The sequence below is a fragment of the Sorghum bicolor genome, chromosome 2, assembly GCF_000003195.3.
Source record: "Sorghum bicolor cultivar BTx623 chromosome 2, Sorghum_bicolor_NCBIv3, whole genome shotgun sequence".
Classification (NCBI taxonomy): domain Eukaryota; kingdom Viridiplantae; phylum Streptophyta; class Magnoliopsida; order Poales; family Poaceae; genus Sorghum; species Sorghum bicolor.
This window is the reverse complement of record NC_012871.2, coordinates 77,726,405-77,742,459: the sequence shown is the minus strand read 5'-3', so window position 1 is coordinate 77,742,459 and position 16,055 is coordinate 77,726,405. Positions and strand designations below refer to the sequence as shown.

The following is a 16,055-nucleotide window of genomic DNA, read 5'->3' as shown; positions in this document are numbered from 1 at the left end:
CCCTAAACCCTAAACCCTTAACCCTAAGACCTAAACCCTAAACCCTAAACCCTAAAACCCTAAACCCTAAACCCTAAACCCTAAACCCTAAAACCCTATAACCCTAAAAACCCTAAAACCCTAAAACCCTAAAACCCTAAACCCTAAAACCCTAAACCCTAAAACCTAAAACCCTAAAACCCTAAAACCCTAAACCCTAAACCCTAACCAAATCTATTGCTACTATCCCTTTAGGCTACAAAGAATGTTTCTCGATGTGAGCGATGTATAGAGAAGACTGCAACCGTAGTCTCGTTCTAACCTTTGTAAGGATGATCTACTGTTCTATTGGGGAGGCTGACGGAATCTAGACAACACTAAGGATGTTCGACCCGCACCTATAAACCCTACCTGTCCTGCTAACAAGATATGGGATACAAAGGTAACTCAGAAATGTCACGTTCCTTGCTACTACCACGGTCCAGCTAGTCAGGGGATATCTATGAGTACCCTAGCCTAAACACCACGTTTACGCTAGCAATGATTACTCTAATACTCAACCGAAAGAGGATTAAAGTAAACTCATAAACCAAAGAACAATAAAACAAGAACTTACTAGTAATTAGAAGTCGAATTACTGAAGAATCTTAGGAGCAAGCCTCGGGTTAGAAGACTTGATCCCGCAGGTACAACTCAGAGTAGACACCGACAGGCCGGCCTTCCTCCGATCTACACCTCCACTCTATCTCTCTCAATCTAGTAGAAACTAGAAGATCTATTTCTACTTACATTGGTTGCTAAGCCTAAAAAGAAATATTATTTAGAGAAGAGGTTTTCCTTCGAGGGCACCCCTCAATCTCTATGATAACTTCTTGTCTTCTCCAGGGGCCAGGGGGTCTCCTTATATAGTCCTCCTCCTCTATGCGTTTTTGGGTCGGTAGGCGATGTGGTACTACGTTATCCTTAATCCTTTAGGTCGGTGGAATATCGTGTGCGAAGAGAGTCCCGAACGGAGTCCAGGGCAGGGCGAGCGCACAGGGAAGGAGGGCGGGCGCCCTGGGCCTGGCCCCTTTCGGCCTCTGCTTTCTCCCCGTGGCTTCTGGAGTCTTCTAGATGGTAGAAAATTGCGCGGCGCGTTGATATCTCTATGTAATCCCGACATGTGGGCCTTTCTTCCTTATTTCCTGATAACCCCCTGCAGAAATAGACAAACACCAAAACTCGTGGAATTCTGTCCTTTTATTTATTTATTTGATGATTATATTTGGTACTTAAGGACCGTCAACAAGAACCACCACTTTTAGGAAATAACCCTACAATTTGATTCTCATCCCATTTCACTTGCATTTTCTTTCGTTCAGTCTCGTTCTGAGAGTGGAATCGAACCACTCACTCCGTTTGGATTTAGAGTCCAAAGGGCCCAGCTAGCGAAAGAGGATTTACAGTCCCACGCGAGCAGCCCACCAGAACCTTTTTCTTACTTGATTTTTGTACGATTTTTTGAGCAACTAGCGTGAAAGCCGTTACGCTAACATGCATCCTCTTGCTCGGTTAATATAGTTTAGGATTGCCAATTTGATTAGAAATTCTCTGCCACTCCCTGCCGTCAATATAGCTTGTTTTTCAAACTAGCATTGAATTTCCTTTCGTAAGGGAAGTCGAGGATAGGTATTTTCCAAGTAAAGTTTAAGGTCTTTTCACTTACCCAAGGAAACTTGGAAACAACGCGTCTAGCTTGGAAAGCTAGTTAGGGATATTCGATAGAGGAAGGAACCGTTTTGACTAGTGAATGCACCAAGAAAAGCCTTTTAAGCCATGCTTGGTAACGCACATGTCCCACTCTACCTACATCGGGACTGGTGAGAGCCGACGATGCATGGAATTTTTGAAACGCTCTACTTAGTACGGCCGGCCTATAGAACGAGAATTTCTGTGTCGTCCAACAGAGCTTAGAAGAAGGTGACTCGGAGCCTAAGGAAGGTGACTCGCGCGGACAGCTGACTCCTTTTCAATAGACAGGAATAGCCAAACCTACCCAGCTGGCTGGTCAATCTCAGTGATCTTATCGGCCAGCAAAGCAGAGACGGACGACCACGGTCCCGACCTTACCAGCACCGTAGGTTTACTAATCAATGAAGCCCTCAACCTACTATCTTTTCTTCCAAACTCAACCAAGCCTAACCAAACCCCATGCTAACGACATGTTCTTGATATTGATTGAGTTGGAGGGAGTCAAGGTTAGAATACCGTCTACCCAAAGAGTATGGGTCAATTTCGGGTCAGCAAGCAAAGACAGCACCCAAGTTCTACTTGCATATAGAAGTCGATCGGACATTCATATCACTATGGTTAGCTCCGACTCCTTCTTCACTTTACCCCCTCCTATACGAGAGTTTTCGCTTGGCAAAGAAAAGAACGTCAGAGCGGTGCGACCTGCGGCCTTTACTTATTCTCTGCCACTAGTTAGTGCCATTCTTCTGTGCTTGGTGAGGCAGTTTGGGCCAAGTTGGGCCTTGTTAGTTGCAAAAAAATTTGCAAAATAGACACTGTAGCACTTTCGTTTATATTTGATAAATATTGTTCAATCATGGACTAACTAGGCTTAAAAGATTCATCTTGCAAATTATAGGCAAACTATATAATTAGTTATTTGTTTAATCTACATTTAATGTTTCATACATGTGCCAAGATTCGATGTGATAGAAAATCTAAAAAATTTTGTAAAATTTATAAGAAACTAAACAAGGCCCAATGGATTGCAGAGAGTCTGTTAGCAGCAGGTCACCGGTAGATTTCGTATGGGCCGAAGATTAAGAACTTCTGGGCAGGCACAACTGCAATCCTGTCTGGGAGATTGTGGACATCAACTGAAGTTTTGTGTTCAATTAGCATGGAAGGAAGTATGTGTAGTAAGAATATGTCCGTGACAACAGAACTTTTTAAGTGTCTTTCCGTATTTTGACCTATGATGTTTGTAGTGTGAAAATGAGAACAATGACTTTTTGTTGAAGGTGTAATGTATGAACTTATGAATGGAGCACAATATGATGTGATGTTACTTTTGGAGAAGAAGCACCGCAAATAATTGTTCTATACAAGCAGTTTTTCTTTGTATGGTATAAATCAGTTTATTAGGAGAGGACATGCACCTGAACACACTAGAATAAAATGTTTCTCAACGCACATACGAAACAGGGTTAAATAATAGGAGAGCCACAATTTGATTATGGTGTGTTCAGGTGCATGTCCTCTCCTACTCTCCTAATAGGAGAGTAGCACTAACAGAGTAGCGCTGGGCAGCTAAGCAGATACACTTTAGCTTAGGGGGAGCGGGGAATAGTAAACATGGACGATACAAATGTAGCCTAAATAGCACTTCTGATCAGCTCTACAAACACAGAGTTGTAACCACCAAGTATTCAAATGTAGTGATAATGATTTGTCGAGAGTTTTTATGTTTGTTGTTGTCTTCAGTAGAAGAGAAGTTTCTGAAAAGTGCAGTGACGCACTAAACAGAGCTTGAGAGGTGTCATGCTACCTGTGACGCTTGAAGGAGGTTGCTAAGTCTGTGTGTAATAAGCTGATGTAGCTGCCTTCCTGATGAACCATTGTATAGCTCGGTGTTGTGAGTGGCGTCTTATGTGAGGACACTCAAAATAATATGGTACGATCTAGTACAGAGTGTTGAAGAATCGTAGGACCTCTGGAATCGTTTGCTTGAAACATTGTCAGGCTACATAAGCCGTAATCAAAAGCATATGCTATAGCAGAGTTAGCGGCGCTTGGTTTTCAAGCACACAAGAATTCATCGCTAGGTAGTGAGGTTACCGCCTTCTCTGTGATGTGTAGGTACCATCGATTTTAGCATGTGGGTGTAGAAAATGGTACGGATATTTTTGACCGTATTCGAGACCGAATCCATTTAAAGGGGTTTATATATGTTTGTATCTGTATCTGAATACTCAAATCACATATTTATAATATCGACATATAATCGTATCCTATCAGACAATGTTCATACTATCCATAGGCGGATCCACCACTAATGCGAGCCAGGGCGGCCGTCCTAGGTCCTTTTGGGGCTGATCTGACACTATAAAAATTTTAGACATTAGTACAAAATAAAAAGAGGCTTCGGGAGTATCCGACGGAGGCTGAAGACAACTTAGATGTCTTGGACCATATGTGGTTCAGCCCATGTAGAAAACCACAGCCCACAAAGCGTAATAGAATACGATCGACTTTTCTCACGTTTCTCGCTATTCTCGACTTCTGACTTTCTAGTCGTCTCTCTCGCTAATTCACAAACTTGCGGAACCTAAGAACCTACATCGGGCTGCAGGTATCTTTATTTTTTATTTACCATTTTCACATAGTTAATTGTTTAAAATTTGATTAAGGATGAATCATTGAATGATTTGGTGAAGTCGGTTTAGAACTAGTATTAGTATGCATGGCTTCTTTTAATTTAAGGAACAAAATTCTCTAATTTTGATGTGGAAAATATATGCTGAAAACTTTAATATTGGTCAAATTATTATATTGCCAAAGCAACTTATGGAATTTGTTAGCTTATATTGTCATTGATTTGCCAAAATTTTATAGTATAAGTCCGCCCTAGGTCATTTCTTGAGCTGGATTCACTACTGATACTATCTATATTCGAATTCGAATCCGGACAGAGTGATATTCGTATACGATCCGTTTTTATCTCTAGTTGTGACATCTCGTCTCTCCTGCAAGCACAAACATTGTGGCTATTGATTAGTACAGTTTTAGCCCTACTGGAGTTGCTCTTAGTTGCATTGAAATGCGAGGCCCTGTAATGCAATGCATAGGCCCCTAGGCGAGAGCAACCATGAGCAGGCCAGACTGAGACTCCTCAGGCCTTGTTTAGTTCCAAAAAAATTTGTAAAATAGGAATAATACTACTTTCGTTTTCGTTTGTATTTCACAAATATTATTCAATCATGTACTAACTAGACTTAAAAGATTTGTCTCGTCAATTCTGACTAAACTGTGCAATTAGTTTTTTATTTTCGTCCATATTTAATACTTTATGCATGGGTTTAAAGATTTGATGTGACGGCCAGTCTTCACGTGTTCACAGAAGGGCATGATGGTCTTTTCTCGCTGCCTGAGTAGCCTGACCCATGCCTCTAACGATGTTAACAGAAGGGCAGGATGCATGGAGGAGCAGGTAGCAACTATAACCATGCATAAACCCTTCCTCTTCCCCTACGCCGCCGCCGCTGGGCCGTCCCTTTCCCCTTCCTTCATCCCCCTCCGCCGCTCTCCCATCCCAAACCTCTCCTCGCACCCGCCCAGATCCTATAGCTAGAGTTTCCCCATCTTCCCCTACGCCGCCGCCAGGCCGTCCCCGCCAGCATGTTGGAGTTGCGGTTGGTGCAGGCGACCCTCCTCAAGAATGTCCTGGAGGCGCTCAGCGTCAGCGACCTGTTCAGTGAGGCCAACTTCGAATTCTCGGGCACGGGCTTGGAGCTCCAGGCCATGGACACCAGCCGCGTCGCGCTCGTCGCGCTCCTCCTCCGCGCCGATGCCTTCAATCACTACCGCTGCGACAGCGACCTCTCCATGGGCCTGAACCTCGCCGACATGGCCAAGGTTTTCCGCTGCGCCAACAACGACGACATCCTCACCATCAAAACCGAGGATGGCTGGCCCGATAGCGTTATCTTCATGTTCGAGTCGCCCAGTAAGTGCGGGACCCACACGTCTTTTGCGCTAGCTGCTCTTTGCCCTGACCCTGTGCGCTGATTTTGGGTTTGTGGAAATGAACAGAGGTTGGTGAGATTTCGTATTTTGATTTCGATTTCGATTTCGATTTCGATTTCGATTACGTGGGCATCAACGGCGTGCCCCTCGAAATCCCGGAATCCCCGGAATCCTACCAGGCCATAGTCCGCATGCCCTCTGCCAAGTTTATGCGTATCTGCAAGAAGCTCATCAGCGTCGGGGACAGGGAGGACAGGGACACTGGTACATAAATTTTACCTGGTGATTTATAAGGCTACCCTGTTACTGTTGCGCATGGAGGATTCTAGTTCTGTACCTTGAACCATTTCCATCTCCTGCCCTAGTTGTCATTATCTCGATGGATAACGAGCGTGTCGACTTCTTCACTCGGGGAAAAGCTGGGACCTCAACAATTTTCTGCACTGTTGGCAAGGTACTTCTTAGCCCCTCAAATTGGAATGGATATCATCCTCTGAATATCTGTATGTGACTGTAACATGAAATGCAGTGAATAATCATATCAATGATGTGTTGTCGATTCTTAGTGCCCTAATGTTGTTAGCAAGTGCGTGCATTCTTGCTTCCTCACCTAGGTTACCTTTTATCCTGTCCGGTGGATAGACACCAGATTAGCAGAACATGCATACATATTGCCTTAGAATTTCGCTGTCTCACTATACCGTGTTGAGTTGATAATTCACTTTAATTACATTAGTATTGGCAAATAGGATTGAATTAGGCGTTTGTTTTTTTAGTTATTGCTTATTTCCTTCTTAACTGTAAAATTTGGGTGGAGGCGATTACCATTTGTTTATATTTTCCTAATATATAATTATAAAAATTCCAGTCCACCATATTTTTATATGTCCGCCGGTTTAAAGATTAATTAAACGATATTCCTCTCGTTTGGATCTGGTTTCCTATTATTTTTAGCTTATTTTCTACTTATGGCACGAGGACTCCTGGTCCAATTGGGTTATGGGCTGAATCTAACTCGGAAGCCTAACACGAGTTTAAACCAATTTTAGACCAAAACAAGCAAATAGTTGGGCTCGACCAAAATCCAAAACGACCAGAAATTTTGCTTTTTTTATTGTTAGAGAAGAAGAAGAAGGCACTACATATTAGGACTTTGATTTTTCTTTTTCCTCCGATTGACATCTAACTAAGGGGTACTTAGGACTGCTCTGCTTCACGTTTCTTAGCTCCGCTCTACGTTTTTAGCCAAACGGTTTCAGCTCCACGCACTCAGTTCGAGAAAAAAAAGGTGGAGTTGTGAGAACACCTAAAGAGGTACTCTATGAACTCCAGTTTTTTTGTGGAGCTGCTCCATAGTGAAGTTTGTGGAGCAGAGTTCGTGGAGCAGTGCCAAACACCCCCTAAATAAAGAAAGTGGAGCAAAATAAAGAACATAATTCTTATCCTTTTCTATTTGACTATTAAGAGTTCTATTTAGAATACTTAGAATGTGAGAAATCTATTTATATTAGGACTCCTACGCCATATTGGTTTAGACGCAAGTTATTCTAACTCGTATGAGCACGGGTTTATATATATAAGTCCAGATAAAAGAAACTCTCCATGGTTCAGTAGTTAGAGGAAGATAGACAAAAAAAATGGATGGAGGAAAAAAAGAGCCTAGAATTTTGTCTCTTTATTATTAGGTGTAGATATAGATATATATAATTAGGTAATAGAGATAGATATAGATTTGATAGCTTTTTTTTCTCTCACTGAAACACACACGTGGCATTTTTGCTAGTATTCTATAAATTTCAATTGGTTCTATCATATGGAGTACATCTTTAGTATCCTGTGCCATTCAACTACTATTTTAAGAAATACTGTAGAATGGATCCTGTTTATGCATATGTGCACTAGTTAATGGATCATGTTTGTATCAATGCAGTCAAAAGAACCTATCCTTATAGAGATGAAAGAAAAGGTTTCCCTGACCTTTGACCTGAGGTACGTGAACTCCTTCTCCAAGGTGTCTACCCTGTCTGATCAAGTGACTATCAGTCTTTCATCGGAGCTACCTGCGGTGTTCGAGTACAAGATCGTAGAGATGGGCTACATCAGATATTACATGATGCCAAGGATCGAGATGCAGAATGAGGGAGATGAGATGCAGAATGAGGGAGATGAGATGCAGAACTGATGACTAGCGGGGATACGTATGGTCATGTTGCCTACTTTGTCTTTCCACCATCAATTGCTTGACTATTGTTTGCAAGCAAAAAAGATGTTATGTCTCATCTGTTTAGGCCAGACAGATTCAGCTGCTTGTATCAGTATCTGCTATGAGTCCTTGGATTTACGGTGAATTCTAGATGAGTGGATTTGTGTTTTGTGCATTGGTATATAGTGTGCTGTTTGATCCGGTCACACAATTTATTTGTTGGGAGGCCAAAAATGTGTCTTTAGTTTCTTTTACGGCCGTAAATTTGGAGAGACTGATCCGCTCGGAGGTGCTCCTCAGCGGCAGCCCTGATTTCCGTGCTTGAGGGCGAAAGGATGCGCGGACGGGACCCCACCGACGGCCTATCTCTCGCACTGAAAAGGTCTCAAAGTGGCTTGGGCGTTGGTTAATTAATCCCCTAGTTTTAATGAAATGAATTAGATAGGATTTTTCAACATCTAAATTTTAAATATTAAACGTCTAAGTTTTAGCCAGAGGATATATGACACTAGGCACTAGGCAGAGTGTGCGCCATGCCGCAAAATGCAATAAACAAAATGGCGGCATAGGGAGACGAGAACCACCGCTTCTAGGAAATAAGCCTACAATTTGATTCATCCCGTTTCACTTGCATTTTCTTTCGTTCAGTCTCGTTCTGAGAGTGGAATCGAACCACTCACTCTGTTTGGATTTAGAGTCCAAAGGGCCCAGCCAGCGAAAGAGGATTTACAGTCCCACGCTAGCAGCCCGCCAGAACCTTTTTCTTACTTGATTTTTATATGATTTTTTGAGCAACTAGTGCGAAAGCCGTTGCGCTAACATGGATCTGGCCTCTTGCTCGGTTAATATAGTTTAGGATTGCCAATTTGATTGGAAATTCTCTGTCGCTCCCTGCTGTCAATATAGCTTGTTTTTCAAACTAGCATCGAATTTCCTTTCGTAGGGAAGTCGAGGATAGGTATTTTCCAAGTAAAGTTTAAGGTCTCCTCACTTACCCAAGGAAACATGGAATGGTGAGAGCCGACCATGCATGGAATTTTTGAAATGCTCTACTTAGTACGGCCGGCCTATAAAATGAGAATGTCGTGTCGTCCAACAGAGATTAGAAGAAGGTGACTCGGGGCCTAAGGAAGGTGACTCGCGCAGACAGCTGACTCCTTTTCAATAGAAAGGAATAGCCAAACCTACCCAGCTGGCTAGTCAATCTCAGTGATCTTATCGGCCGGCAAAGCGGAGACGGACGACCACGGTCCCGACCTTACCAGCACCATAGGTTTACTAATCAATGAAGCCCCTCAACCTACTATCTTTTCTTACAAACTCAACCAAGCCTAACCAAACCCCATGCTAACGACATGTTCTTGATATTGATTGAGTTGGAGGGAGTCAAGGTTAGGATACCGTCTACCCGAAGAGTATGGGTCAATTTCAGGTCAGCAAGCAAAGACAGCACCCAAGTTCTACTTGCATATAGAAGTCGACCGGACATTCATATCACTATGGTTAGCTCCGACTCCTTCTTCACTTTACCCCCTCCTATACGAGAGTTTTCTCTTGGCAAAGAAAAGAACGTCAGAGCGGTGTTGTGCCACTAGTTAGTGTCATTCTTCCGTGCTTGGAGAGGCAGTTTGGGCCAAGTTGGGCCTTGGTAGTTGTAAAAAATTTTGCAAAATGGACATTGTAGCACTTTCGTTTATATTTGATAAATATTGTTCAATCATGGACTAATTAGGATTAAAAGATTCATCTTGCAAATTACAGGCAAACTATACAATTAGTTATTTTTTAATCTACATTTAATGTTTCATACATGTACCAAGATTCGATGTGATAGAAAATATGAAAAATTTTGTAAAATTTATAAGAAACTAAACAAGGCCCAATGGTTTGTAGAGAGTCTGTTAGCGGCAGGTCACCGGTAGGTTTCGTAGTTGGCAAAAATTTTGGATTTTGGATATTGTAGTATTTTTGTTTGTTTGTGGCAAATATTGTCCAATCATAAACTAATTAGGGTCAAAAGATTCATCTCGCGATTTACAGGCAAACTGTATAATTAGTCTTTTTTTCATCTAAATTTAATACTCCATGCATGTGCCGCAAGATTTGGTGTGATGGGGAATCTTGAAATTTTGTAGGAACTAAACAAGGCCTAAGAATATGTTTGTGACAACATAACTTTTTAAGTGTCTTCCCGTATTTTGACCTATGATATTTGTAGCGTGAAAATGAGAACAATGACTTTTTGTTTAAGCTGTAATGTATGAACTTATGAATGCAGCACAATATGTATGTGATGTTACTTTCGGAGAAGAAGCACTGCAAAAAATTGTTTTGTACAAGCAGTTTTTTCTTTGTATGGTATAAATCAGTTTTATTAGGAGAGGACATGCACCTGAACACACCAGAATCAAATGTTTCTCACAGCACATACGAAACAGGGTTAAGTAATAGGAGAGTAGGATAAAGAGCATTGCTGCTCACCCAGGTACAGCCACAATTTGATTCTGGTGTGTTTAGGTGCATGTCCTCTCCTAATAGGAGAGTAGCACAAACAGAGTGGTGCTGGGCAGCTAAGCAGATACACTTTAGCTTAGGGGGAGCGGGGAATAGTAAACATGGACGGTACAAACGTAGCCTAAATAGCACTTCTGATCAGCTCTACAAACACAGAGTTGCAACCACCAAGTATTCAAATGTAGTGATAATGATTTGTCGAGAGTTGTTATGTTTGTTGCTGTCTTTAGTAGAAGAGAAGTTTCTGAAAAGTGCAGTGACGCACTGAACAGAGCTCGAGAGGTGTCATGCTACCTGTGACGCTTGAAGGAGGTAGCTAAGTTTGTGTGTAATAAGCTGATGTAGCTGCCTTCCTAATGAACCATTGTATGGCTCGGTGTTGTGAGTGGCGTCTCATGTGAGGACACCCAAAATAATATGGTACGATCTAGCACATAGTGTTGAAGAATCGTAGGACCTCTGCAATCCTTTGCTTGAAACATTGTCAGGCTACATAAGCAGTAATCAAAAGCATATGCTATAGCAGAGTTAGTGGCGCTTGGTTTTCAAGCACACAAGAATTCATCGCTAGGTAGCGAGGTTACCGCCTTCTCTGTGATGTGTAGGTACCATCGGTGGTAGCACGTGGGTATAGAAAATGGTACGAATATTTTCCGATCGTATTCGAGATCGAATCTATTTAAAGGGGTTTATATATGTTCGATCCGTATCCGAATACTCAAATCACATATTTATGATGTCGACATCTAATCGTATCCTATCCGACAATGTTCATACTATACATATTCGAATTTGAATCCGGACAGAGTGATATTCGTATACGATCCGTTTTCATCCCTAGTTGTGACATGCCGTCTCTCCTGCAAGCACAAACATTGTGGCTATTGGTTAGTACAGTTTCAAAATATTTGATGTGTGACTCTGCAAGTGTTTTTTCTTTTAGAATTTGAAAGACTCACAGTAAGAAGAGAGACCGTTCCTAGCCTCATGGACAATGCCATCGGCCAGAATCTGAATTAGAGCCAGGGCAAGCTGATCCACATGAGTTGGATTAGTTTTGTTGCCTTTGAAGATGAATCCACTGTGTTCATGTTCAGTGATACGTACTGTCATCATGCTCAACAGTACATTAGTGAATTCGACAAAGACATTTCTAATTTGATGGAGCATGTTCGTGTAGCGGCGGTTCTGAGCACACGGTCTAGGAGCAGCTTAGTGAAATCAGTGTTGAGTTGATCCTGCCTCTCCCTGATGAAACTCTCACTAAAACTATCCATCTTAACATTCTTGCAGTCAAGGCAGTTCTGAACCATTGCTTGAGCAGCATCACACTGTCACCAGCTGAACTACCTTGTCCAACAAGGCATTGTAATAGAAGTTGCTTGCGTTCAGTTCTTCTTCCTGCTTTTTCAGGGCAGTTTGACTGAAACCGTCAATGCTGATATTTCTAGCTTGATGATAGTACTAGATGACTGCCTGTGCTGCACTTTCATCAGCTTCCTTGTCAGTTGCTTGTGGGGTACTAATCGCAAAAAAAAAATGCTTGTGGGGTACCAAAGATGACGGTAGGTATCTTGGTGCCCGGCTTATTTCTGTTGGGATCAACTTTCGTCCAGGCAGTTTTCATATCCAAGGCTTCCAGGCTGCAGTCATAACCGGGACCGTGCACTTTGAGATTGTGATCAGCCATAACTTCACTGAGTATCAGACGGCGTGACACATAGGCAGTGCTAGGGCTCGAGGAATAAAATGTATAATCTGTTTTAGTGCATACAAACGAACTCAAGTGTGAACGGATAGAAAGTAAAATCTGATTTAATGGGCTGAATCAGTGGGACTGTTAAAGCTTAGGATTGTTAACTTGGTTTAATTTGATTAATCTGAAGAAGGTGAATTGCAGTTTATAAGTAGTGTAAGCTGATAGTCCCAAGTAATGTATACCCTTTATATGTATAGTATAGCTTTAGCAGCACAAAAACAACACATAACTTCACCGTTAAAATAAACAGGAGTGACTGTGATTAAATTGACTATTACATAGTCAATCCATGTGTGAATTTTCTTTCAATGTTGTAGTACACTTGATGTTACATGATACTTGGTCCGTTCCAAAATGTAAATTGTTTTGCCTTTTCTAGATATATTCTATTGGCTATGTATCTAGACATAACGTATATCTTTGATGATTGAGACACGCAATTATATACTACATGCAAAGCCCCTACCTGGTGCGCTAATTATCCGTGTTTCGAATCAGCACCAATAGTGATTGAGTGTTTGTGCATCTGAGGCTCAGATGGTTGTGCAAAAGACACAAGGTTTATACTAGTTCGGGCAGAATGTCCCTACGTCTAGTCCCGAGCTCCGTGCTCAGTTTTGCACAAAGAACTTATAGTAGGGGGTTACAAACGATCGAGAGAAGGAAGGATTCCCAAGTCTCAATGGAGTGAGGTGTTCGTGGTAGTGGTAGCGGTGTGTGTTGATCTACTATCCAATGTCCTGTGAGTGTGTTCAGCCTCCCCTTTTATTATATAGTTCAAGGGTAGGTGGGCTTACAAGTGATGGAAGAGATGCGAGGAGCTGAAAAGCTAAAAGAGAAAAGGAAGAAGTATGGATTTGGGAAAAGAGGTCCATGGCAGGTCATCCTCTCCCCCTGTTGACCGATATGTCTTGCCGACCCCTAGAGCTCCAATGGGGTGAAAATGGCGGTGCCAACTTTGTACCCAACGCTATGCCCGTCATGCCCCATCCGTCGAGGTCATGTCCATTTCCGCATGCTTTGGAGACATACGGGGTGGTCGACTATCCTTTGCATGTAGTTTTCGACGAAACGACGCCACCTAGTGATGTATTTTAGCCATAAGGTATCACGTTGGTACAAAGGCTAGCGCTATAGTGTCATCCTGTCGTTTTGTGCCCCTCCTGACCATCTCTAACCACAGGAGATGTAACATCCCGGCCTAGGACTTAATAGAATTAATATGATTCTCATATCAACAAGTTGCAACTTATTTTCTAGAAGCTCATCTTCAAAGAACTCTAAAGTTAAGCATGCTTGGTCTAGAGAATTTTAGGGATGGGTAACCAACCGAGAATTACTTTCTGGGTGCACATGAGTGAGGATAAAGTATGCAGAAAAGACAAGTGTTGGTCTGTGAGGGCTGACTATATCCTAGAAAAACTGCCACATATAACCGGGTTTGGCCTCGTAGAGGCGGGACGTTACAGAATGGTATCAGAGTCAACTCTCGTGGTTTCATGGGCGCGTGTGTCATAGTTGTGCAGGCATGATGTGTATGGCTGGTGTGGACCTAGAGTGGTCACACAGTATGGCACATGCGCTGGCACTGGATGCATGGACGTGGCCAAGAGGAGACGTTCCTGGCTGGGTTGATCGACGAGGACGTCGATCTCTTAAGGGGGTGAGGATGTAACATCCTGGCCTACGGCTTAATAGGATTAATATGATACTCATACCAACAAGTTGTAACTTCTTTTCCGGAGGCTCATCTCCAAAGAACTCTAAAGTTAAGTGTGTTTGGCCTAGATAAATTTAGGGATAGGTGGCCGACCGGGAAGTACTTCTCGGGTGCACATGAGTGAGGACAAAATATACAAAAAAGACTAGTGTTGGTCTGTGAGGGCTAACTATGTCTTAGAAAAACTGCCAGATGTAAGTGGGCCCGACCTCATAAAGGCAGGACGTTACAAGAGAGGTTAAATCGAGGCATGCCCCTTCTGTCCTCCTTAGGTGCAGCCTATGTCAGGGGCGTGCACGCGAGCTAGCCCATCATCAACATAGGCATGGTCCCATGTTGTACTGTCTCCTTTGGCGGTGCAGCGTCCTCGGCCAAGGGCTTTTGTGCAAAGCCACCATCGGCTGAGGCAGATCCCTCAGTGGGGTCGGGTGAGGCGTATTTTCTTTAGGAGGCTCAGGCGAGTCGGAGCCCACGCCCCCATGGTCGGGCAAATCGGTCCTTGCTTTACCTAGGGTCGGTTGTGACGACCCCTCTTTTTAAGATCAATACCAGAGCGTTGGATACCCTGTATTTAGACCTAACAGTATCCCTCTTATGACTTTATTCTATTTTAATATTATGTTTCTATTTATTATGTTCCTATTTGATATAGTCAAGATTGATAATAAGTTTATGCATGAGATCGCAAAGCGCTTAGCTCAGTACTTGAGTGAGTTAAGTGGTCGACACAATGTAGGCATGGTGTTTAGATATTGTTTATCTGTGAATCTACTCTATATGTCGGGTCATGTGGTAGATCTTGGATGTGACACTCTCGTTGAGTCCTTTGTAGTCCACTCCCTATATGTAGAACAAGTAGAACCTGGTTACGAAGAAAGTCTTGCTCTGTTCTTGATTTTCCTTAGTAATGTTCCTTATGCATGGATGAAGACTTTGCTATACATGAATGTATATGAGCTAGAGTATGCAAAAGATTTAGTAAATAAGAAATGACATAAGAATTCAATCTCTTAACTAATCTCCTATTTAATTTGCCTTACTATATCAATGAGTAGTCTATTTATATCTTTGGCAATGCTTATATTTATCATTTATTTATTATTGGCTTACCTCTATGAAGGTATGTCATATGTGATTGGTTTTTATCATAAATATACATTTTGATGATTATCTCTAGCCACCACATAGCTCCTCCCTATATTAAAATATAAATATAAATAACGATACTTGAAATACTCCTAGTAAAATGCTATAATGATATAATTATTTATGCGCTTGCAGATCCTTTTCATGCATATCTTTATATTCTTTCAAGTTACATGAAATAATAAGATATCTACTTAGTAGTAATGCTAGGTAATGCCAACAAACATTTCTAGCACCATTATTAGGGATGACAACCTAGTACAAGTAAGCTAGAGGTGTAAGTCATTAATAGGTGGCTACCAAAACAAGTGTCAAGTTAATAAATACCAACACAAGCGAAGGGGAGTATGGACGGACAGAGGTGGGAGGTGAGGTGAGGTGAGGAGCAGCGCTGAGTGGTGAGAGAACCTCTCATGCAACCTTAGCAGAGCCTAGATCCCAAAGAAAGACCAATCTTTGCCTTTTTCTAGAGCTTGGCTAAGTGGTGTTTGGTGACTTCCTAAAGCCTAGCTTCAACCTATAAATAGGCAACCAAATATGCCGAAGGTAGCTCCTGAAGCCTCGCTAGGCGAGGGGGGTTAGCCACCCAACCAAATTGGTCGTAAAGCTCCATCACCGCTAGTTTCGTACTTCAAGGCGGTGGAAGTGGACGGTGATACTCATCTTCATCACTGGCAATTTCACAGCAGTGGAGAAAATTGATTCAAAAAGAAAAACCTAGTCATGCCCATACCTATTGGCCATGCCCTTGGCTAGATGTCTCATGCTATCTATACCGTCAGTGGCAGATAGAGCGAGGCAACAATGTTCGCTAAGCAAATCCATCCTAGGGCCATCGAGAAGGGGATTAGAACTGCCACCCCCACACTTAGACATGTGTACCTACCGCCATCCGCATCGCTAGACACGCCCTTGCACATATCTAGCTTGAGGAAGGGGAGTGTGGTCGTTGCACCCGCTATCGCCATCACCTGCCATGCCCTTGCATAGATCTAGCC

General features: G+C 42.4%; 1 protein-coding gene across 1 annotated transcript; it reads left to right on the top strand.

The window, feature by feature from the left end:
- LOC8054479 (proliferating cell nuclear antigen) lies at positions 5,179-8,152 on the top strand. The gene is made up of 4 exons (XM_002463409.2): positions 5,179-5,695; positions 5,782-5,979; positions 6,081-6,169; positions 7,646-8,152. Exons 1-4 carry the CDS (start codon positions 5,368-5,370, stop codon positions 7,895-7,897), a joined length of 867 nt encoding a protein of 288 aa, XP_002463454.1. The 5' UTR covers positions 5,179-5,367; the 3' UTR covers positions 7,898-8,152.

Excerpts from the sequence above, each read along its gene's own strand:
- LOC8054479 (XM_002463409.2), top strand. The coding sequence starts at position 5,368 with ATGTTGGAGTTGCGGTTGGTGCAGGCGACCCTCCTCAAGAATGTCCTG. Across the intron at positions 5,980-6,080 it reads CAGGGAGGACAGGGACACTG|TTGTCATTATCTCGATGGAT; the intron begins GTACATAAATTT and ends CTCCTGCCCTAG. Across the intron at positions 6,170-7,645 it reads TTTTCTGCACTGTTGGCAAG|TCAAAAGAACCTATCCTTAT; the intron begins GTACTTCTTAGC and ends GTATCAATGCAG.